This window comes from Myotis myotis, unplaced genomic scaffold (genome assembly GCF_014108235.1).
Source record: "Myotis myotis isolate mMyoMyo1 unplaced genomic scaffold, mMyoMyo1.p scaffold_m19_p_12, whole genome shotgun sequence".
Lineage (NCBI taxonomy): Eukaryota > Metazoa > Chordata > Mammalia > Chiroptera > Vespertilionidae > Myotis > Myotis myotis.
In genome coordinates, this window is record NW_023416316.1 from 5,132,323 (window position 1) to 5,156,799 (window position 24,477).

The following is a 24,477-nucleotide window of genomic DNA, read 5'->3' on the forward strand; positions in this document are numbered from 1 at the left end:
CTACTTACAAAGGGTGTGGGCGGGGCTAAGGGACTCCTGCGAGGGCAGAGAAGCCCCTAAGGCCTGGCAAACAGGGAGTCTGGACCAATCCTTGGCTTGAAATGATAGAGGCAGGGTGTGGTTACCAAACCTTGAAGTTGCCCAACAGGAGCTGTGGCCTTTGGCAGAGGAGCCCGGCCACCATCAACCCACACCTGGCAGGAAGAAGCCAGGGGAGTGACTTCCCCAACCTCTCCGCTTAAATGCCAAGCTCCTTCCAGCACATCTGGTAGATCCTGACCAGAGAGGCTGGACTCCAGAACGAAGCACAGGGTAGGGAGGGGACCTAAAGGAGCAGAGAACACCCAGCACACCTAACACATGATGGGGCTGGCGGGGTTTTAAGGAGAGCATCATCATAAGTGCCTGGCATCGCAAACAGTGACTCACTACCTATTCGATCCGACTGCCTATTTGGCATTTATTCTCGAAAGGCCACAATATAACTTTTATTCTCAGGTGGCAAAAGCCAGAATGAAAACAAAGACATGTTTCACCCAGAGTGAAAAAACGTTTACAAAATTGACAGATAACATTTATTAAAACATGTCATACAAAAGGGCATGGTCTCTTCTATAAGAAGAAAATATTAAACAGTAACATTCAGTTAAGTAAAACCATGCTGTACACTGCAGACAGCAATATATGTAGACAAAACTATTCAACTTTTGCAACACAGGCATAACAGTTCACAAAATATCAATAAGATGTGCACCTAGTGATAATCTGTTTATCATCAAATGGTTTCATGGCCTAAGAGTCACCTGACTTGCATAAATAAAGTAATTTTCTGGAACCTCATAAAAGGAAAGAAGGCAGCAGCAACTGACATTGTGACACAGGCTTCAAGCAAAACTAAAAAAAAAAAAAAAAAAAAGTCACATTTGCAAAATGTGTTCCAGCATCGTCCCATAGAATACTATCAGTAGAGATCTAAAATAAGAAACATGTACCTTTAAATATATAAGTAGCAAAGAAAAAACTCAATCAAACAAACCCTGATTTCACTGAATAAAGTTAGTCACCCATGAAAGCAACCTAAACACAAAATTAACTGTGGCATAGATGGGGCGGGGGCTGAGGGAGGGTCCTATGTTGTTTGGTGTCCAGCACTCCTAAGTGATCAGAGACCTTTTCAAAGCAAACACCTGGGTTGGGAGTGACGGAGTCCTCGCCACCCTTGGTGACCAGGGACAGCAGCAAACCCCCCACCCCAGGGAAGTGCAGTTCTGCCCGTGGGCTCTAACTTCCCTTGGGGCAGGCAGCTGGGCCTTTCCCTAGGAAGGAGCCGCTGAGGCTCAGCAGCTTTCCCAAGCAGCTGGAAGTCAGCGCAGGGCCAGTTTAGTTCAGAAAAGCCCCCGAGAAAGGAGGAAACCCTCTGGGAAGACTCCCTGAAAGCTGTGGCCAGGAGAGGAGACCGGAGGAGGGTGAGATCTGCATCAGAATCAACAGGCTGGGCCCAGGACGAAAGGCTGCCGCAGTCCTTCCGTAGACAGTGACGCCTACTTACCAAGTGGATTACTGTAATGTGTACATCTAAAATTAAAGGCATAGTATCAGTACTCACATTAAATACCACTGGTGGCGCCTTGAAGCCCTTTCCTACTGGGAGTAGATCAAACCACAGTTAAGACTCTATAAAATAGAGGACAAATACCTTGGTTGTAGGCCACTGATATGATCCCTGAAAGACTGGAAAATGTTACCCACAGCCACCCAAACTTTGGAAGGATAAAGATTTTCTAAAGCTGTACAGAGGCTAAGGAGACAGACTATCCAACCCAGGGTAGGCAGGAAAAACAGGTAGTAATACAGCATGAACTCCTACCCCCAGAAGCCGAGTTTATAGAATTGTCCAAACTAAAGCAATCCCCTTCCCCACCTCTCTGAACTTGCCAACATTTCAGATGCCCAACTGTCTCCCAGGGTCTGGCTGGCCTGATGAACAACCCTAATTTTTATGGAAACCTCAACGATCATAAAAAACTTAAAACAATAGAGGTGAGGAACTTGGACTTTAAATTCTACATTTAGTAGCTGATGTGCATATAAGGATTTCAACAAAAAATACAGCTTCACAACTCATGACCTAAGTCCCAGCACAACTGACTGCTTCCAAATGACACCAGAGGGCTGCCCTCCTGCTCCCAGCCCAGTGCTGGCTGGCCTCGGCATGGCTGAAGGAACGTGGTTTCCCCCCAGTATTTAACTTTCCCTCTGGGACTCTTCTCCCCAGTGTCCCAATGCTCGTGTGAGTATAATCTTTAATGGGAAACAGGATGTCACACCTTCCAAACAGGCAGACAGTGGTTTGCTGATACCACGGAAGAGGGTCATCAGCTGTTGGCAGAACAAAAAGGCTTCTCTGCCTTAGTGCTGACAGATGAAGGGGGGGAAGCAGTTTCTCCTCACACATAGTGGCTAGGATCAGACCTAACCCCACTGGCCTCTAACGAGAGAAAGGACAGGAGCCGCTGAGCTTGGTTGTCCAGTCACTCTGTCAGGTCCACAGAGAAAGGACTGGTAATGGTGACGTTTCAACATGAAGAGAATATTAATGTGGCAAACAACCAAGAGGTAATAGCTAGTTTCTAGGTTAAAAAATCAATATATATATATATTTATATATATATGTATTATAATAAAGTTTTAAATACAAAGTGCTTTTTATATATCGAGAATGATACAGTGTTAATGAGTAGATCCCTGTTTTGTAATCTTGATTACAAGAGTTAACTGGTGAGAACTTTCTTTCCTCTTTCTAGACAACGTTCAACAAGTAAACACCTGGTGGTAGAAGCTTAAGGATCAGAGGCCATTGCCAGCGATGTCTGTCACATCAGAACAAAACCAAACTTTTAAAACAAAATTTCATCCCAAATCCAAGAAAAGTTATTTTTATTTTCAGGAAAAAAAGGTTTCCACTTGGAAGGAATAGACCAGTAAGTTTATGGAAAAGTTGACATAGAGTAGCACCCTGTCCTACCCTGGTGATAATTTCAGGTCTATTACAGAGCTTAAAAGCATCCTGAACATAGGCTTGCTTTTCACCCTGAAACATCTGACTGATTGGAGAAAAGGTCTCAGAATAGCTGCTCATCTTGTTGCTTTTGATAGGTATAGCTAGCTGTGTGGACTTGTAAATTTATGCGGCTTTGTCTATAATTTGGGAGCATGAATCTGTAGACTACTTTCTAAAATTAGGATCCTTCTTTCCCCTCTTTTAAAACACATCCCAGCACTCCCAAAAGACCTGGCAGCCTTAGCTCAGTGTGACCCTCTCAGGGAATAAATCTCCCCTATCGATGTAGTTCCAAGACTCCTCTCTTCTTGTGTAGTTTCTCTCCCTGCACTGTGACCTGCCACTCACAATCTGCTATTCGGCAACTCTCACTCTGACAGCTGGGGGCAGTGTCATTGCAGCACTCTATTTACTCATGAAGCTCACAGGTCATTCTCAGCTGTGACTTTTGGCTCCTTCCCACTAACTGGTCACGGTCTGACCTCTTTGGGAAGAACCATGTAAGATAGGGCAGAAGGCTACAGCAGCCAGTGGTGTACTGCCGTGGTCAGTCACAGCAGGCTAGCCGTCTGCTAGCCGTAGAGCAGATCCCACTGTGTGGATGCTACAGTTAAAACATAACGGATTTGGGACAGCAAGCCAATTAGAAATATCTATCTCTGACACACGAGAGAATTATAATTAGATACAATTGTTCAAACTAAATGCTAGTACTAAATACAAAATTCTGCCTTATCAAGAGTCTGAAACACACTGTGACAGTGGTGTCTTACAGAAATCGAAGCTTGTACCATAAGCTGTTTTACACTTCAACTGTCACCCTCTTACTATCTCCTTAGTTTTAGTTAAAATACCCTTTTAGAAAGAAAACCAGATGAAAGCTCTGTTAATCAATTTCGCATCCTAAGAATCACATTGTTTGTAGCTTTTACATAAGTAGCATTTCATTCAGTAAAGCAGCTACCAAAACAAATCCACATTACCTAAGTATCTATAGCCAAGAGCAAAATAAGCTTCCATGACCTTGTAACAAATGATCAAAAACGGCTACCACCTGAAAGGGAACTGGTGGGCTAGCATCCAGTTCCAAGTGCAGGTATCTCCATCACCAAGTCCACCTGCCCCAATCACAACAAGCCTAAAGGTGTACCTGGCCAGCTGGAAGGGGGGCTCATTTACCCCCATTACCTACTCCAGACCTGGACTAGAACATACAAATCTGAGGAACTGGATTTTTTTAATTGGCCTACTTAGAACTGGTCTTTCAGAAATATCTTCCATTTTTTTAAGCTTCTCTCATAATAGCAAGTAGCACACATCATCTGTGCCCAGATTTGCATAATTACCATCTTTTATTTTGGTGCCTGCCACTCAAGGGCCAGATACTATTTTTAGTTAGCCTCAGTCGTATTCTGCTCAGCCTTTGCAGCTTCGTAAGACTTGGTACAAGAAGTCACGTGCCTGTGGAAACTGTCCCTCCACATAAATCTCTTTGCACAGATATTACACTCATACGGCTTTATGCCTGTGTGAATTTTCATGTGGCCCACGAGGTGATGCTTCATTTTGAATTTCTTACCACAGACACCACAGCCATAAGGCCGAAGACCGAGATGCATGCTCATGTGGCGGTCTCTCTGGCTCTTGTGAGTGAAACTCTTCCCACACTGACAAGGATACAGCTTGTCAGCGGCCGAGAACCCCAAGTGGGAAGCTTCTTCTTTAATCCCTGCTACCATTTCAATATTCTCACTGTAGCCTGCTGGTAGGGCAGCGTCCTGTCTGTGCCCAATTAGATTGCCCTCTGACCTCTCTCCAGAAAACTCTTCCATGGAAGAGCCATAGAAATCCACCTGCTCATCGTAATTGCTTTCATCAGCCTGCTCGTCAAATTCTGCTTCCACTTTTTTCTCCACGATGTGAAAGTCTTCCTCTACTCCCGAAGGCTGGACCGAGTGCTCCGCCTGCATGTTGTTGATGGACTCCGTGACCTGGTGCTCATCGTAGGGCGCGTGCACGTCCATGCCCTCGCACGCCTGCTCAAAGCGCTCCGGCTTCACGTGGATCCAGCGCTTGTGAGCCATTATGCTGGGCTTGCTGTACAGAGGCCGGGTGTAGTGGAACTCGGCGCTGTCGCTGGCCGCCTCCTCCCCGTCCTGGCTTGCCATTTCCGTGCTCAGCCGGTCGTGCTCTGTGGACGAGTTGCTGGGAAGGTATTCGTGCTCAGTGAGCTGAGATGACAGCTCGTCTTTGGTGCTCTCCTCTTCATTCTCTCCATCCCTCAGTTCCTGGGATTTGGGGAAGTCAGTATGGCTCCCAGAGCCCAGCTCGAAGCTCTCTACCAGGCCATTGTAACTACTGCTGCTTGGAGACTGGTGATCGCTGCTATGATTTAGCTTTTGACAAAGGACGGTAGGGTTTCCCTCTAAAACCTCAGTGCACTTGTCCACCACATGCCACATCTGGAGGAAGCTTGCTGCTGTTAAGTAACTAACAATTTCTGGAGCGGGCATTACTAGACGTCCCGTGTAACTGGACAGGAGAATGTTCTCAAACACTCTTGGGTTCATCACATCAGGCAAAACAATCCTCCTGCTGTTTTTCAGAAGCACCTGGTCACAAAAGTAGGGCGAACTGGCAGCAAGAACAGCTTTGTGTGCCCGGAAAATGTGGCCCTGCACCACAATGGAGACATCACATAACTGTCCTTGCTGGCGCTGCTGGTTCAGTTTCTGCAGAATGGTGCTGGAAAAATCAGGAAATTCTACTCGAAAAGAGTTTGTTCCAGGCTCCATTTCATCACAAATCTTGTTCAGTGCTACAAAAGAAAGAAAAATGAGTGCTAGTGCCATCCCAGAGAGAAACTTATCGATCACTAAGAAAACTGAGACTGGACCCACAGTGCCACCAGAGTTTCGCCTGTGGGCACTGGTGGGTGGAGCATTCATTCCCTGTAGGGAGCAGCTATAGGGTTAAGCCTCCGACTGACCTGTTGGCAAAGCCACAAACAAGTCCCTGGCTTAGGGGGCACAGCCCACTTAACATAATTAGGCTTGACCTTATGACGCTCCAGAGATCTTATCTGAGTAGCTAATGGGCTGAGGGAGATGCACCAAGTGCTGCCAAAACAAGTGAAACTCACAAGAACACTGTAACTGTGGTGACCACTACCTTGTTTACCTCTGGCTATAAAATAAAGGCTCAACTTGCTATCTAGATCTCTCTCTGTGGCCTCAGCCAGGCACAGAAAGATCCACCTAGAGACCCAGCTTATTCTGTCTTTTCTACATCCTTCGCCACACCCCCTCAGGCTCACTGAACCCTTGGCTGTGCTGGCACGGCACAATTCCGCAGAGCAAGGCTAGCAGGTGTGAGTGTGCCAAGAGTAGGAACCACCCACCACTCATCATGGTATTAACTCTTCATTTTGCCTGTGTCTGAAAACCCAACAGATTTATCAGTGGTATTTATCATATCACTCTAATCTATATCTAAGTATTGCTAAATACCAGGTATGAGATAAAAGTATAAGATAAAAGAACCAGACAACCAAAGCAAAGATTGCAAGTCAACAATGAGAGAGAGGGAGAGATGCCAAGAGAAGAAATGAATGTTTCTTGAGTATATAATGTCCCTGGTATGTAATTACTATATATGAATACACCCATTTTTCAATTAATCTTTATAATGACTCTGCAAATATAGGGATTGATATTCAAGTTCAGTGATTTCAAGCAACTATGCCAAGCTCCAAATAGAAGTTTTTATTAAGATGGGACTTGAATCTAGGTTTCTATGACTCCAAAGCCTATGCTATTTTCCCTATCACATCATTCTGCTGCTTCGTAGAAGATGCCAAAATACCAAGTAGTCATTAATCATTTTAAAAGGTAAGACAGTGTTTTAAGAATGAAGTATTAGTTGATGGTTTATACCTCTTAACATGTTTCATCATAACTTAAAACAAAAATAGACCAAGAAACAAACTATTTAGATACTTGCAGTTTCAAAAAGGAAAGAAAACTATGTAAAAGTATAGATTAGAAGTATGTAAACAGATTCTCTGTTGACCTCATCACTGTAGAATTTTGTTTTTAGCTAACTGGAAAAAAACATGGGGAGAGGGACTAATACACACGAGTGGGATTAGTTCCCTTATAAAAGAGACACCCGGAATTCCCTGTAAGGACAGGACAGGGAATTCTACCGATGAACCAGGGAGTGACACTGAATTTTCTGCCCCCTTGACCTTGGACTTCCCAGCCTCCAGAACTTTGAGGAATAAATTTCTATTTATTTTGTTACAGTAGCCCAAATGGACTAAGACACCACATCAGCACAAAAAGAGCTAACTCATTTTGTTCAAATGGATATTAGTTTCCTGCTATATGGATTTATCATAACTTAAGCAGTTCTCTTCTTACAGAATTTTAATTGTCCAGTTTGAAATGATAAGCAATGCTATAATGGACATCTGTGCATAACTATCTTGGCATATCTTTGAAATATCCATAGATTAATCTCTACCAGTGGAATTGCGGGGCCAAAGAAAGGGCTGTGCATTTGACATTCTGATATGTATTACCAAACTACTTTCCAGAAAGGTTGCACCATGCCACACTCCTACCCAGAGTAATGACAGTACCTACTCCCCCACACTCTACCAACACTGGATGTTATCAAATAAGATCTTAAAATTTAGCAAATCACCAAAGTGACTAATCTATGATTCACTGTTGTTTTGACCAACATTTATTTAATTATTATATAAGATACTCTTTACTCATGTTTACTGGTCATTTGTTTTTCCTATAAATTATCAGTCATATCCTTTGCTCAAATAAATTGGGCAATTCATCTTACTGATTTGTAGTTTTTTTGTAAATTCATGAAATTAACTTTGAAATGTATGTAAATTACCCAATCGTTACTTTTATGGCCCCAGGGCTTTGTCTTAGACATGGAAAAGCATTCCTAACTCCAAGGTTATTTTTAAAAAGTAAACAAAAATTATTTAGGCTTTTTCTTGGTACATTTTTTAAAAAGCATGTTAAACCTTTAATATATAAAGTTTATTTTGGCATAAAGAGAAATACTGGGATCCAGCCCTTTCCCCTCCAAAATGGCTAGCCTACTTTTCCAACATTATCATTGACTATCCACCTTTTCTTCAAGATTCAAGTATGTGTTGTAGAATTTTAAATGACTGACAATAGACTTTTTTTTTAAAGTATATTTTATTGATTTTTACAGAGAGGAAGGGAGAGGGATAGAAACATTGATGAGAGAAACATCGGTCAGCTGCCTCCTGCACATCCCTTATTGGGGATCAAGCCCGCAACCAAGGTACATTCCCTTGACCAGAACCGAACCTGGAACCCCTCTTCAGTCTGAGGACGATGCTCTATCCACTGAGCCAAACCAGTTAGGGCTGACAATAGACTTTTAAAAACAGTTCTACAAACATAAATGCCATAGCACTGTTATAGAAAACTAGAGGCCCAGTGCACGGATTTGTGCACACTGAAAGGAAATTAATTAGAAGGTGGCCAGTGGGGTGGGACTGGGCGAGATGGGCTGAACACACCCTGGAGCCAACCTCCCGTGGCCCCTCCTTGGCCGGCCATACCTGGGGCGGCACCGGGGCTCGAAGGGCATCTGCAGAGTGAGTGGGGTTCCTCCGGCAGGTGGAGTCCCTTGGCCTGGCCTGCGGGGATCAGGCTGAAACCAGCAGTCCGACATCCCCTGCTGGACAGCTCCTGCATTGAGCGTCTGCCCCCTGGTGATCACTATGCATCATACCTACCGGCATGCCATACCTACCATCTCACCCAGTCGCTTAGCCTTTTATATATAGAGATGGTGGAGTAGAAAGCTCTAGAGGTCAGTTCCTCCATAAAAACAATCAGTAAGCTGTTAAAATTATCAGAATCAACTATTTTGGAACCCTGGAATCCGATCAGACACTCATAGTAACTTATAGCCTCTCCCTTGAAGAAGGGAGAGGCAGTTGAACCTTGCTAAGAAAGCAGTGTGCTCAAACCAGCTACAATCCCTTCCTGAGCCCTGCCATAGCCTGGGGGACACTGGCCCACATTCCTACAGTGCTGGCTGATGCCAGGGTGGACAACAGGGCCATGTCCTCCAAAAATTGGGGGTTTTTGCCCCTGGCCAGTCTGGTAGACCCACACAGCTTTGTTTGGATTCCTCAGGTTGCAGTGGCTTCCCCAGCAGCATCTATCATAAGGTTTAAAAAACAACAACATATGTTCCCCTACATTCCTCTGGGTCAAAGCATTTAAGGAAATCTTTGTCAAGTCACAGTCTGACCACATAGATAAAGCAACAGAAACTTCAGTGACTATATGCAACAAGGAATACTATAGACTTTGAAAAATAATTTGGAAAAAAACACTGTTCAAACAGGTCACTGCAGCCCTCAACGAGTAATAAAGGAAACTGCCTCGGAGGGGAAGAATCTATTTCAAGAGCCACCACATTAGAATACTCAAAATGTTCCAGTTCTTAACCAAAACTAAAAACTACACGAAGAAAAAGGAAAATATGGAGTATTCATAGGGAAACAAGAATCAGAAATTCCAGACATTGCAAGCACTTGTTAAAGATGTTAAATCAATCATCTTGTGTATCAAATTGCTAAAAACAAAACAAAAACCCTATATGACAAAGAACTAAAGGAAATCAGGGAACAATGTCAATGAAGAGTCAGAAATTATAGAAAGGAACCAAATAGAAATTCTGGAGCTAAAAAGAATAATAACTGTGTTACAGGCTGAATTATATCCCTTCTCCATGCATATGCTGAAGCCCTGTAACCTCTGTACCCCAGATGGAGCTGTATTTGGACATAAGGTCTTTAAGAGGCAATTACGTTAAAATGGGCCGTCAGGGTGGGCGTTAATAGAATCTGACTGGCCTGTTGGTAAGAAATGAAATTTGGACACAGTGGCAAAGTGGCCATCTGCAAGCTAAGAAGTGCTCAGGAGAAACCAAATCTTCTAACACCACAGTCTCGGACTTCTGGCCTCTAGAATTGTGTGTGTGTGTGTGTGTGTGTGTGTGTGTGTGTATGTGAATTCTGTTATTTAAGTCACCTAGTCTGTGATGTTTTGTTATGGCAGACCTAGGAAACAAGTATGAGCTGAACTTAAAAATTCGTAAAAGGAATTTAATGGCTGATTTAAGCGGGCAGAAGAAAAAAAATCAGCAAATTCAAAGATAAAGCAAATGATATTAACCAGCCTGAGTAGTAGAAAGAATGAAGAAAAATGAACACAATCTAAGGCACCTGTGGGACACTATTAACTGTACCAACACTAACATGCACATCATGGGACTCTCAGAAGAAGAAAGGGTAGAAAAGATATTTAAAGAAACAACGGTCAAAAACTTCCCAAATTTGATAAAAGACACACCTACACATCTAGAAGCTCAACACACTCCAAGCGGGATAAAATTAAAGAAATCACATGAGATACATCGTAAGTCAAATAGTAGAAAGCCAAAGACAAAGGATAATCTTCAAAGCACAAGAAAGAAGCAACTCATCATGTAAAAGGGCTTTTCAGTAAGATTAACAACTAATTTCTCATCAGAAACCATGGAGGCAGTGGACCACATTTAAAGTGATAGAAGAAGGCAGTGGTATGACATTTAAAGAGCTAGAAGAAAAATCTGTCAACCATGAATTCTATATATGGCAAAACTATTCTTTCAATAATGAAGAAGAGGCAAGCCCCGGACGGGTAGCTCAGTTGATTAAAGCATCATCCCAATATGCTAAGGTTGCAGATTCAATCCCCAGTCAGGGTACGTACAAGAATCAACCAATGAATGCATAAGTAAGTGGAATAACAAATTGATGTTTCTCTCTGTGTGTGTCTCCCTTCCTCTCTCTCTAAAATCAATCAATAAAAATTATTTTAAAAGAATGAAGGGGAAATTAAGACATTTCCAGATAAACAAAATCTAAGGGTATTGTTACCAGTAAACCTCCCCTACAAGAAATGATAAAGGGAGGTCCTTTAGGATGAGATAAAAGAACATTAGATAGTAATTCAAAGCTATATACAGAAATAAAGACTACTGAAAAAGGTAACAACATAGGTAAGTATAGAAACTGATATTATTATGCTTGGTTTATAACTCCTCCTTTTTCCTATATGATTTAAAAGACAAATGGATAAAACAATAATTATGAATCTATGTTAATAGGCACACAAAATAAGAAGACGTAATCTATGGCAATAACCACATTAAGGGGAGGGATGAGGATGCATAGGAGCAGGGTGTTTACATACTATGAAACTCAGTTAGAATTAGTCAAACTAGGTGGTTATACATTTAAGATACCGACTGTAACTTCACTGTAACTAGCAGGAAAATAACAAAAAATATATATGAAAAGAAGGGAATCAAAATGGAATACAAAAAAGTAAGTTAAAAAAACAAACATTTAAAAAAGACAGTGAGAGGAACTGAAGAACAAAAAGCATACATGATATTAAAAGGACAAATAGCTAAATGATAGAAGTAAATCCTTCCTCCAATTAAAAGAGATCAGCAGAATGGATTAAAAAACATAACTTATTTATATGTTGTCTATAAGAGACTTACTTCCGACATAAAGGCACAAAGAGGTTGAAAGTAAAACGAAAAAAATATTGCATGCAAAGAGTAACCAAAGAGAGCGGGGTTGGCTATATTGGGGTCAACAAAATAGGTTTACAATTATGAGTACATAAAACAGAGTTTATTGTTGTATTATTTATTATTGTATTACTTTCCATACAAACTACAGACCTACTTTTGCCCATCCCTATATTACCATCAGACAAAACAGATTTTTAAGTCACAAAGGTTACAAGAACAAAGAATAGTATATATTGATAAAAGATTCAATCTATCAAGAAGATATAACAATTATAAACACACATATATGTATACACACCTAACAAGAGAAACATAATGAAGCAAAATATGATGAAGCAAAAATGGACAGAACTGAAGAGAGAAGCAGACAGATCTATAACAGATGGACTTTAATGCCTCATTTCCAATAATTGATAGAAAAAAACAGACAGATCCATAAGTAAATAAAGGTATTGAACAATATTATAAATCAATTATACCTACAAGACATATACAGAACACACACAAAAAAGGGAATGCAGTTCTGATACATGCTACAACCTGGATGAACATAATGCTAAAAATGAAACATTAGCCCTAACCGGTTTGGCTCAGCGGATAGAGCGTCAGCCTGCGGACTCAAGGGTCCCAGATTCTATTCCGGTCAAGGGCATGTACCTTGGTTGCGAGCACATCCCCAGTAGGGAGTGTGCAGGAGGCAGCTGATCGATGTTTCTCTCTCATCGATGTTTCTAACTCTCTATCCCTCTCCCTTCCTCTCTGTAAAAAAAAAAAAAAAAATCAATAAAAAATATATAAAAAATATAAAAATAAAAATGAAACCTCATACTAAACATTAACTTAAATAAGCCAGATACAAAAGTACAAATGTTGTATATTCCCACGTATGTGAAATATTTAGAACAGGCAAACTCATAGAGACAGAAAGTAGATCAGAGGTACCATGGACTCAGGAGAGTTATTGCTTAATGGGTAGAGTTTCTGTTTGGGGTAAGAAAAAATTGGTGCTGGTTGCACAACAAGTACAATAAATGCCACTGAATTGTACACTTGAAAATGGTTAAAATGGCAAACTAACGATATATATATATATATTTTACCACACATTACAACAACTGGGGAAAAATCATATAACTTTATTTTTAACTGTGTCAATTGCAATTTAATAAGTATCTGATCTCTGCCATAATTTTGGGTGAGTGTGGCTTTCTACATATTTCCTGATCTTAGTAACATGCAAAGCCTGCACTTTAAAGGTTTTTCTGTTATATAAGCGATACATTCAAAGTTACAGGCAGTTGTGATCTATAAAAATAGTATAGCTCCTGTTTCAATTGTTTAAAAGACTTTAAGAGTCTCATGCTCTACCGACTGAGCTAGCCGGGCACCCACTGTTTAAAAGACTTTAACAGAAGTAATGAATTAGCTCGCTAAAAACAACATAAAATACTGTATGTAAGGGCCTATGAGGGATCTTTAAGATGATCAAGGCATCTCACCGTCCAGAGTTTATAATCTGGTAGGGGAGATTAAAAAAAACAAACAAACAAACTTGAATACAACCCTGTTATTCAACCCAAAGCCTGACAAAAAAGCACCAGGAATTCAGGGGAGGGAACCTGGTATACCCTACAGTTACATATCTTGTCACTATAAATTTTGGTGTCACCAGGGTAAGAGGAAGACTTGAGGGCAGCGTATAATTCTTCCCATTTTCCACATCCTAACCAAAATAATCTAAGAAGTGTGGAAAAGTTGGCTTGAGTCCTAGAAACTAGAGACCAGAGTTATCTATATGCCACAAACTTTAATTAAGGGTATAGTAGAGATGTGGTCAGACTGAAAGGAGCTGTTGCCCCAGCAACTCCACCTGCTATACCAGGCAATCCTCATATAGTGCAGCAACTGAGTCAGAGGAACACTAGTACCTGTTCATTTGGAAGGTCTGTAACTAAAAAGTGAGGGTGGACCGTGGGATAGATCCTGCAGATTGGCGATATTCAAAAGTGGCTGCACTGGGATACCAAAGGTTGCCTTTGGTAGAGATTTCTTTTTTAAAAAACCTGATATGAGGATGGGGCTCAGTAGTAGCCCAGGAAGGAAGCAAAGACATCGTTCATCATTTGCCAGCTGAGCAAGAGACTACAAGGTCCCTGGTATCACTTTCACCAACAAGGAAGAAAATGCAGAGCTCAAGCTCTCCTGAGAGTACCCAATAGCCTCTGGCCCCAGCCATTCCCTTAAGCTAAGTTCTGGTGTCGGTATGGTTCAGGCTGTCCACCAGCAAAAGAGCTAAGAGTTTGTTCTAACAGTACCCAGATATACCGTGAAAGACCAAAACCAATCCACCCAAAAGGGAGAAAATTTTAGACCTGAACAGAATGTTTCCCTCTAAAAAGTTAATAAACAATAAAAGCAACATGGTTTTATTCTGTTAAGTAAATGGAGTCTGTAAATAGATTCTACAGTAACAAAAAGAAAATAGCAAGAGATAAAGAGTACAGTTTAGATAGCATTTTTAAATAACTGTCTTATGAAAACAACTTATGACAACATGGACTATATGAATGAAGTATAAGGAAGAAGAGCTAAAACAGCAGAATGACATATAAAAAAAGAGCTCGCTGAATTAAAGGGAAGATGTAAGAAAACTAATAGAGCAGAAATTTAAACAGGCAATAAGCAGCAGAATTTCGACTATAGAAAATGGAATCAATGATGTGGAAGGCACGTTGGGGAACTTCTATCAGAATGCAGGGGGAGGATGATAATATGAAAACAGCAAGAGAGAAGATAATAGAACAGAAGGACAGAGACTAGAGATAAAATGCACCACAACATATGGTTAATTACTGTCTTTGAGAGAAAGAACAAAATGAATGGAGTATAAGAAATAATCAGGCCGAAACCGGTTTGGCTCAGTGGATAGAGCGTCGGCCTGCGGACTGAGAGGTCCCGGGTTCGATTCCGGTCAAGGGCATGTACCTGGGTTGCGGGCATATCCCCAGTGGGAGATGTGCAGGAGGCAGCTGATCGATGATTCTCTCTCATCGATGTTTCTAACTCTCTATCTCTCTCCCTTCCTCTCTGTAAAAAATCAATAAAGTATATATTAAAAAAAAAAAAAGAAATAATCAGGTAAAATATTTAATAGACGAAAACATCCCTGAGTAGAAAACCTTCAGTATTCAGAAGAGGCTTTCGGTGGGGACAAATTAACCCCAGATAAAAGGCAATGCTGGTCTTGCTAGGCAAAGCTTAAAAATAAGCCTCAAAAGGATCAAACTATTTCCAAGGAACTTAACTGTGTTCCAGAACAATGCTTGAGAATATTTACATTACAGAAAAATATCCAGAACCCAACAAGGTAAAATTCATGTCTGGCACCCATTAAAAAATCACCATGCATGCAAAAAAGCAGAAAAATGTAGTCATAATAAGGAGAGAAAAAAAAATCAATAGAAACAGACCTAGAATGACAGATTTATACAATTAGTAGAAAATTTTATATTCCATATGTTCAAGAAAATAGAGGACAATTAAGCATATTAGGTAGAGAAGGAAAAAAAGAACCAAGTTGAACTTTTATTTTTTTTTAATTATTGATTTTTATTGATTTCAGAGAGGAAGAGAGAGGGAGAAAGAGATAGAAACATCAATGATGAGAGAGAATCTCTCCTGCGTGCCACCCACTGGGGATGAAACCTGCAACCTGGGCATGGGCCCCTGACCGGAATCGAACCTGGGACCTTTCAGTCCGCAGACTGATGCTCTATCCACTGAGCCAAACTGGCTAGGGCCAAGTTGAACTTTTATAGATTAAAATCAACATTGACTTCTGAAAGGAAAAATCATGTTGAAAATGTAAAGGGATGCTGGTGCTATTCACTGTGCACATTTACCTTGCTAATAAAAACTACATATGTATGTGAGTAGTAGCAAGAAAACTAATCAAGATCAGTATTTTTTATTATATTAACGAGAGGCCTGGTGCACAAAAATCATGCAGGGGCGGGGAGAATCCCTTAGCCCAGCCTGTGCCCTCTCACAGTTTGGGAGCCCTTGGAGGACGTCCGACTGATGGTTTAGGCCCGCTCCCCATGGGGAAGTGGGCCTAAGCCGTCAGTCGGACATGCTTAGCACTGCCGCGGAGGTGGAAGAGGCTCCCGCCACCGCTGCTGTGCTCACTAGCCATGAGCCTGGCTTCTGGCTGAGCGGCACTCCCCCTGTGGGAGCACACTGACTACCAGGGGGCAACTCCTGTGTTGAGTGTCTGCCCTCTCGTGGTCACTGAGCATCATAGTGGCCAGTTGTTCCGCTGTTGGGCTGAAACTGGCTCTCCAACATCTCCCAAGGGGTCCCGGATTGCGAGAGGGCACAGGCCAAGCCGAGGGACCCCACCGGTGCATGATCGGGGCTGGGGAGGGACCGTGAGAGGGAGCCAGGGCATGTCTGGCCCGTCTCACTCAGTCCCGGATCGGCCGGACCCCAGCAGCAAGCTAACCTACTGGTCATAGCGTCTGCCCCCTGGTGGTCAGTGCACATTATAGCGAGCAGGTGAACGGCCTTAGCATATCATTAGCATATTATGCTTTGATTGGTTGAACAGCTGACCGGATGACTGGACACTTAGCATATTAGGCTTTTATTATATAGGATGTCCATTCTATGCATTCTTAGATTCTTCCTTTGTTATTTTAAAATAAACTTTTAATTCTGAAATAATTTCAGCTTTATAGAAAAGTTGTAAAGGATGCTGAGTGTTCCCATACACCCCTCACCCAATTTTCTTTAATGTTAACATCTTACATTACCATGACACATTTGTCAAATAAAAAACCAACCCTGGTAAATGCCTATGTGATTTTGCAGAATTAAAATCTCCAGACCGTGGTCAATCAGCACCACTATATTTTCTCCTAATTGGAACACTCTAGCCAAAGAACTTAGTAAAACCTCTTTTAAGATTTCTAAAAAACATGCTACTTACTTTATGAAGTTTGACTCATAGCACCCTTTAAGCCACCACTGAATGTTTTAAAACTTAAAGGCAAACATTCCACTGTGGTAAACAATTTGAGATTAAAAAAAAAAAAAAGGTATTAAGCACTCTTACGTTTAGTGCATTATCTACACTAGCCAAGAAATGGAAGCAACCTAGGTGTCCATTAATAGATGAATGAATAAAAATAAGGTATATGCACACAATGGACTATTACTCAGAAAAAAATAAAAGAATGAAATCTTGCCATTGTGACAACATGGATGCACCTGGAGGATATTATGCTAAGTGAAGTTTGAAAAAGAAAAATACTACGTGACTTCACTTATATGTGGACGCTAAAACAAACCAAAACAAATTAACAAATAAAACAAAAACAGATCATAGAAACAGAGAACTGATAGCTGGCAGAGGGAAGAAGGGTTGGGGCAAGTGAAAGAGGTAAGAGGAATAAGACATACAAACTTCCAGTTAAAATAAATCAGCCATGAGGACATAATGTACAGTACAGGGAATACAGTGACAGATGGTTATTAGACTTGGTGATCTCATCATCTATATATATAAAAGGCTAAGCAACCGTCCGACCAGTAGCTATGATGCAAAATGACCACCAGGGGGCAAACGCTCAATGCAGGAGCTGCTGAGCTGCGGTGACTTGGCAATTGCAGTTCTCGAACCAGAGAGGAGGGAGCACGATTCTGGGGTGTGTCACCCGAGAGCGGCCCTCTTGCAATCCAGGACCCCTTGGGGGATAGACTGCCGGTTTCTGCCTAATCTTTGCAGGCCAGGTCGAGGGACCCCACCTGCTGGAGGAACCCCGCTCACTCTGCAGACGCCCTTTGAGCCGCGGTGCCACCCCAGGTGTGGAGGGACTGCAGGAGGTTGACTCCAGCCTTCTCGCCCAGTCCTGCTCCACTGGTCACCTTCTAATTAATTTCCTTTCAATGTGTACGAATCTGTGTACCGGGTCACTAGTAAGGTCTATAAATGTCAAATCACTAGGTTGGACACCTGAAACTAATATAATATTGTATACCAACTTACTTCAATAATTTTATTTTTTAAAGAAGGTATTCCCTGGCCCATGGGACTCAGTTGGTTGGAGCATCATCCTGTGCATCAAAGGGTCATGGGCTCATACCAGGTTGCAGTTTGAGGGATGTTCTCTCTCTCTCTCTCTCTCTCCCTAAAAAAATAAAAATAAACAATACAAATATAAATAAAAAAGAAGGGCCTACCCAGTTTGGCTGAGTGGATAGAGTGTCAGCATGCGGACTGAAGGGTCCTGGGTTCAATACCGGTCAAGGGCACATACCCTGGTTGCGGGCTTGATTCCCAGTAGGGGGCATGCAGGAGGCAGCCGATCAATGATTTTCTCTCATCATTGATGTTTCTATCTCTCTTTCCCTCTCCCTTCTCCTCTTTAAAATCACTAAGAATATATTTTTAAAAAATAATAAATAAAATAAAAAAGAAGGTATTGTTCTAGCTATATTAACTCCCCACGTATCAGTCATCCTGCCAATATATTACAATAAAGCCAAGGAAATGTTTTTAACTTAGCCTCTCATATTCATTAAAATTCAGGAAAAGAAGCTCAAATCAAGAAAGCAGAATGCAGAAAGGCACTTGTTTCATGAAAATTAACTACATACCAACAAAATAAAAGGAAAGTTTTTTTCCCTCAATATGTTACAAACAAGACGGAAAACTTTCCAAAATTATTTTAGACTAGGGGCCCAGTGCAAGAAGATTCATGCTCTGGGGGTGGGTCCCTCAGCCCAACCTGCACCCTCTCCAATCTGGGAGCCCTCAGGGGGCCCCTCTCCAATCCGGGAGTTTCTGTCTTTGCAATCATATGAGCGAATTGTCTGAGACCCCCAACCCAGTTTGGTTTGTTGCTCACAGAATAATAGAGGCTTTTTTTTTCTTTGTGTCATTGGTGGAGATTTCCTGGAAGTTTTAGGATATCTTCCCTTTAATTTTTCCTACACACTCTGATTTTACTTATGTTTCTCACCTTTGCTTTCCCTCCATCCCCCACCGCAACAATAATTTGCTCCAGGCTCACTTTGCTCTAGGGCAGCCGTGGGCAAACTACGGCCCGCGGGCCGGATCCGGCCCATTTGAAATGAGTAAAACTAAAAAAAAAAAAGACCGTACCCTTTTATGTAATGATGTTTACTTTGAATTTATATTAGTTCACACAAACACTCCGTCCATGCTTTTGTTCCGGCCCTCCGGTCCAGTTTAAGAACCCATTGTGGCCCTCGAGTCAAAAAGTTTGCCCACCCCTGCTCTAGTGTCTAGGACAGCGGTTCTCACCTTTGGGTCACGATCCCTTTGGTGGTCGAACGACCCTTTCACAGGGGTCGCCTAAGACCATCCTGCATATCAGATATTTACATTATGATTCATAACAGTAGCAACATTATAGTTATGAAGTAGCAACGAAAATAATTTTATGGCTGGGTCACAACATGAGGAACTGTATTTAAAGGGCCAGAAGGTTGAGAACCACTGGTCTAGGAGCTCCGTCTGCCACCAGAACTACTATTCCCAGAATTCCTGGTGCTCCCTGTACTCTTGGTTTTCCCTTCCTGCTCTGTCTCTGTCCCACGGCTTCCCACTCTGCCAAGTCCTCCAAGCCACCAGCTCTCCCTTTCTGCTCTCTGTCGGGTGGCTCGGGGAACTTGGCTCCACTCTCCGCCGGCTCTCCCACTCTGCTCTCCGCCCGGCGCCTGTGTATGCAAATTAACCTGTCATCTTTGTCGGGTTAAATTGCATACTCACTCCTGATTGGCTGGTGAGTGTAGCGGAGGGATGGTCAATTTACATGTCTTTCTTTTATTATATAGGATAAAGATAAGGTAAAAAATAGCTCATGAAAATGATATAGAGCATATTCCACTAATTTTAAGAGGCAAATTTTTTTTCTCACACTTTTAAACTTCTTAAATCAGGATGTTGGCACAAAGTGCAACACAGTGTAAAAGCATGAACACAATTCTGAATTGAAAAGTATTCAAAAGAGAAGGAATGTTCAGAAGTTTAATGAACAATTTAACCTATTTCACTTATTCTTTCTTGTTATATATGCATTAGAATATCACTGAAAATATCTAAATAAGCCTAAAAATGTTTCCAATAAGAAATTTTAAAAGCCTAAATGATAAGAAAGTATATGTCATAGCTTAATTAGCAGTGTTTTCTCTCCCTTTGGTGGTACATAAAATAATCAATGTTATCTAGAATTCAACATGGTAGTAATTCAGCTGCCACATCTTATAAGAAAGTTTGATAAACTATCTTACAGGCAAGTTGACAGTTTAAATATGAGCATAAAATAAAGGCATCCCTTAAAAAAATAACACATAATTTTGCATTATTATAATAAAAAAAACCACCTATTTTTCCAACCCTATGAGTTTTCTTCACGTGAAAAGCAAAATCTTTCTCGAATTTTCTACTTATGCAGCAGACTCCTGCATTGAATCCACGGAATATGGAGGAAGGAGGAGAGCTAGGGTGGGACCTGCTATAAGTAGAAAACTTGAGGAAGATTCTAACAGAATTCTTTTAACCAAACTCCTAAGGACCTTGGCTTCGAAGAGAGCAGGTTATCAATAAATCTGGTTCAACTAAATGCTATTCCTAAAAGCTACAGAGTGAATTTCTTAAATCACATTTTCAAAGAGTTAGTTAGTTCCAGGTGTCTCCAATGAGCAATTTTTCCGCATTGTGGTAAAACACGCTTAACATAAAATTTACCATTTTAAAGTGCACACGTTGTGGCATTTCGTACAATCGCAATGTTGTGCAACCATCACCTCCATCCATTTCCAGAATGTATGGTCCCAAACTAAAACTCTGTATCCAATTAGGCACGAACTCTCCCCCATTCCCTCCTCTCCCGGCCCCTGGTAAACTATATCCTACTTTCTTTCTCTAGGAATTTGCCTATTTTAGGTATCTCCTGTAAGTGGACCAATACAATAGTTATTCTCTTGTGTCTGGCTTATTACTCCAGTGAGTACTCCTGTAAAGCAGAGAATGAACCCCAAATGCTTAGGTTTCTCATCACTGACTAGTCCCTGTAGGTACTGACCATCTCTGAACACAGCACACAGCTCTCCCAGAAACCCTGCTACTGTTCCTGGAGCCCCAAGGGCAGAGAGTCTCAGGCCGGCCCTTCCTTACGCTGCAGACAGGTCCGGTGAAGCAGCTGCTGAGAGCCCTGGAGGCCATCCTGGGGTGAGGGATGGAGCAAAGGGAAGGAGGGGGCCGCGCAGCGGGGCCTGAAGAACCGTGGGTGAGAAAAGGCGAGGGTGCATCAGTCACCGGAGCTCTGAGATGGCCGCCGTCTGCCCGCTAGGGGCTCCTGCACCCTGACACCGAGATGGGCAGACACCTGTCAGCGTTGAGCCAGACTGCAGGCTAGTCACTGAGAATGTCACCAGGACAGGAAGCTTCGAGGGCTCATGAGTCACCTTCCATGGCTCAGCGGTCGGGGCAGGCCGGCCCGCCCTGCCCAGACAAACCCGGCCAGGGGAGGCACAAACAGGAGAGGAAGCCAGAACCGGCGGCCTAGGAGGAACACCGGTGGCCGAAGAGCTGCACCTACAGGCAGGCCGTGAATGGGAATAAGGGCCTAGAGGGAAACACGAGAGACACAGAAGCAAGGCGGAGGCAGAGATAAAAACAAGGTTCAACCACTCCGGGGTGGGCTCGAGAGACACAGAGTGGAGAGAAATACAAAGCTGACAGGGGCCAAGTTCAGAGGCAGAATGGGCAGGTGACAGCAGGTGACACCGCCGGCCACAGAGGTGACACGGCGGTAAACAAGCAGGTATCCGCGACGTCCGGGCGCAGCCTTTCCCTCCCGGCCTGGGTTCGAACCCGAGGTCGCGGAAGGCCGGGACACAGGGCGGCTGGACCTCTAAGCGCTCGGGTCCGCCGAGGTCCGTCCGCCGCCTCCGCCGCAGGGTGACCTTGGGCGCGACGCTCCCTCGGGGGCCCTGGCGTCGCGGTGCGCGCGCGGGGGTGGCGGGAGACCGCAGACGCAGGACCCGGCGCACGGGGGCTCCCACCACCCGCGCGCGGCTGAAGCATCCGGGTCGGCGGCCGGGCCTGGCGGGGCGGGCGGCGCGCACCGGCCCGCAGGTGAGCCCCAAGCCTCGCCGGCTTCCCTGCCTGCCCCTCCCCGCCCGTGGTCCCGACCCCGCCGTACCTGCCAAGGGCACGGCGCTCACATAGCCGGCCCGGGACACTTTCCGCCGCCGGAACCAGGCCGGTTCAAGCTGTCGCCGCCGCGAGCGCCTCAGCCTGCACCTCCCGCCCCCGGAAACGCTTCCCGGTGCCGCCCCCTGAAACTGACAGTGCTTCCGAGGGTGCGCCGGCGAGAGAGCGGTGCGCGCATGCGTGGCTCCTGCTCCAGGAAAGACCTCGGGCCAGTGCCCCTAGGTATCCCGCGCCTGCGCAGTCCAGCCTGGTGCAGGTCGATCAGCTTTAGGGACTTTATAAACGTTGACCCATCTCAGCCTGCCCAGCAGAGATCGTGCCAAACCGTTTCTGCCTCCGCAGCACCTTTGGCACACAATGGATGCTGAGTAAATGTTCTCTGAAAGGACCAATACACTTGGTGTGGCAGGTGTCATGCTGGGTCCCCTAGGAAAAAAACCTCATTTTGTTTAGGTACTAGAGGAGATCCTTTGATCTCAGAGCAGGTGGACCTTCACCCCAGCTGGAGCGAATGACTCATACATAGTTGGTCCAGAGTGTTCATGGTAATCTCGTTATCATTAGCCCAGTAGTTGGGTAGTTGGATGAGGCATAGTCATGTGGCCAACTTCTGGCCCATCATACTCATTGTAGAAGTCGTTGAGTGAGAAAAAGTTTGTTTTTTTTTTTCTCAAATCCACTAGGACTTCTAGTTGAGTACACCCCTGAAGTGCTTTGTCGCTTTTATTTTCTTCCTGCCTCTAAGCCAGTGGTTCTCAAGCTTCTGGCCCTTTAAATACAGTTCCTCATGTTGTGACCCAACCATAAAGTTATTTTCGTTGCTACTTCATAACTGTAATGCTGCTACTGTTATGAATCGTAATGTAAATATCTGATATGCAGGATGGTCTTAGGCGACCCCTGTGAAAGGGTCGTTCGACCGCCAAAGGGGTCACGACCCACAGGTTGAGAACCGCTGCTCTAAGCAGACCTGAAGGTTGGAAGTTCAGTCACTATCATGTGCTTATGACATGACAAGCAAATGCTAAGGCCAGCAAAGCAGAAAGTGTGAGAGCACCTAGGTCTCATATGACATTAAGCTATAGTCCCAGGTTTGAGCTGCTTAGCCCTGGATGTTTTGTTCTTTGATCCGCATAAACTTCTTGGACTACATTTCTAGCAATATTATATCTGCAAATACCTGCAAATATAACAACAACAAACTATAAAATTACTAGGAGAAATATTGAAAACACCCTTTTAAATGCATGGACAAACTTGTGAGAAAGTCAGAAAAATCATCTGAGGCCAGGAAGAAAGCAGAAACACAGGCCTAGGAGGTTACACAAAGTTGATATTCAGAAGTTATGCACAGGTACCATCTGGCCAACTTGTCCCTATTGGCTGGTCCATGGCTGAGAAGTATTTTGAAAATCATTTCTGGAGGGAGGTAAACTATGATGCTGCTGCCACCTGTAGGGGTATCTGCTTGGGTCCAGGCAGGATGAGAGCCAAGAAGGAATATATCTTCAAGGGAAGGATAAGCTATACAAAAACCAACAACACCGTTCAACCATGGTGGCTCAGTGCTTGAGTGTTGACCTATGAACCAGAAAGTCACGATTCGATTCTGGTCAGGGCACGTGCCCAGGTTGTGGGCTTGATCCCCAGCGGGGGCGTGCAGAAAGCAGTCGATCGCTGATTCTCTCTCATCATTGATGTTTTTATCTCTCTCTCCCTCTCTCTTCCTCTCTGAAATCAATAAAAATATATTAAAACAAAACAAAACAAAAAAACCAACAACACCAAAATTTTCCTCCAGAGGTAAGCAGCAAGGAAAGTTGTCTTTCTCTCTGCCTTGGCTCTGGGTGAAAGGGTAAAACATTTCCCTAGTAGATACATAGCCAAATTCTGGCCACACCGTTTGCATGGGCCAAGACCCACAAGCTGAAGATTTCAATCTAAAACGGACCTGGGTAGATAGTATCTATGGGACTTGGTGAAAGAAAGCAAACACAAGTCCTCTCTGGAAGAACTCACTGTCAGCATAGGTTTCATGTAATTCCCACGGATAGGCTTCCAAAGGAAATTAAAAACCACAAAACCCATGGGGAAATGAGCAGAGAAGACGCGCAGCAGAATCAGATCAATTGTAAATGTATAGCTCATTGGAAGGACTAAATACCAAATTAGATACAACTGAAGAGAAATCAGTAAATTAAAAGGTAGATTTGAAAAAAAATAACACAAAAGTCACCCCAGAGAAACAAGAAAATGGATAAGACAGTCATCATACGCTTATCAGTTATGTTAGAAAGAGATAATAAAGTTGTGAGCAAGGCAATCCTATATAATAAAGAGCTAAAATGCTAATTAGACTGAACAGCAGAATGGCCGTCTGGGCGACCTTCCAGACGAAGCTGGGGCTGTGAGGGCCAAGTCCCTTGCACAAATTTCATGCATCGGGCCTCTAGTTGTCAAATAACGATGGCTGAGAATTTCCCAAAATCTATGAAAG

At 43.1% G+C, this 24,477-nt stretch overlaps 1 protein-coding gene across 2 annotated transcripts; it reads right to left on the minus strand.

The window, feature by feature from the left end:
* Positions 1-475: 475 nt before the first annotated feature.
* Positions 476-22,095, minus strand: ZBTB43 (zinc finger and BTB domain containing 43). 2 transcript variants are annotated; one of them, XM_036329627.1, is made up of 3 exons: positions 21,970-22,095; positions 4,408-5,879; positions 476-894 (listed from the first exon to the last, which is right to left on the minus strand). In XM_036329627.1, exon 2 carries the CDS (start codon positions 5,854-5,856, stop codon positions 4,453-4,455), a length of 1,404 nt encoding a protein of 467 aa, XP_036185520.1. In that variant the 5' UTR covers positions 5,857-5,879; positions 21,970-22,095; the 3' UTR covers positions 476-894; positions 4,408-4,452. The 2 variants fall into 2 exon arrangements, with proteins under 2 accessions (XP_036185520.1, XP_036185521.1); XM_036329628.1 differs by lacking the exons at positions 476-894; positions 21,970-22,095 and adding an exon at positions 20,940-21,946 and having other exon boundaries at positions 2,921-5,879.
* Between the last annotated feature and the right edge of the window lie 2,382 nt (positions 22,096-24,477).

Bases quoted from the DNA above. Each gene is read 5' to 3' on its own strand.
- ZBTB43 (XM_036329627.1), bottom strand. From the start codon at position 5,856: ATGGAGCCTGGAACAAACTCTTTTCGAGTAGAATTTCCTGATTTTTCC.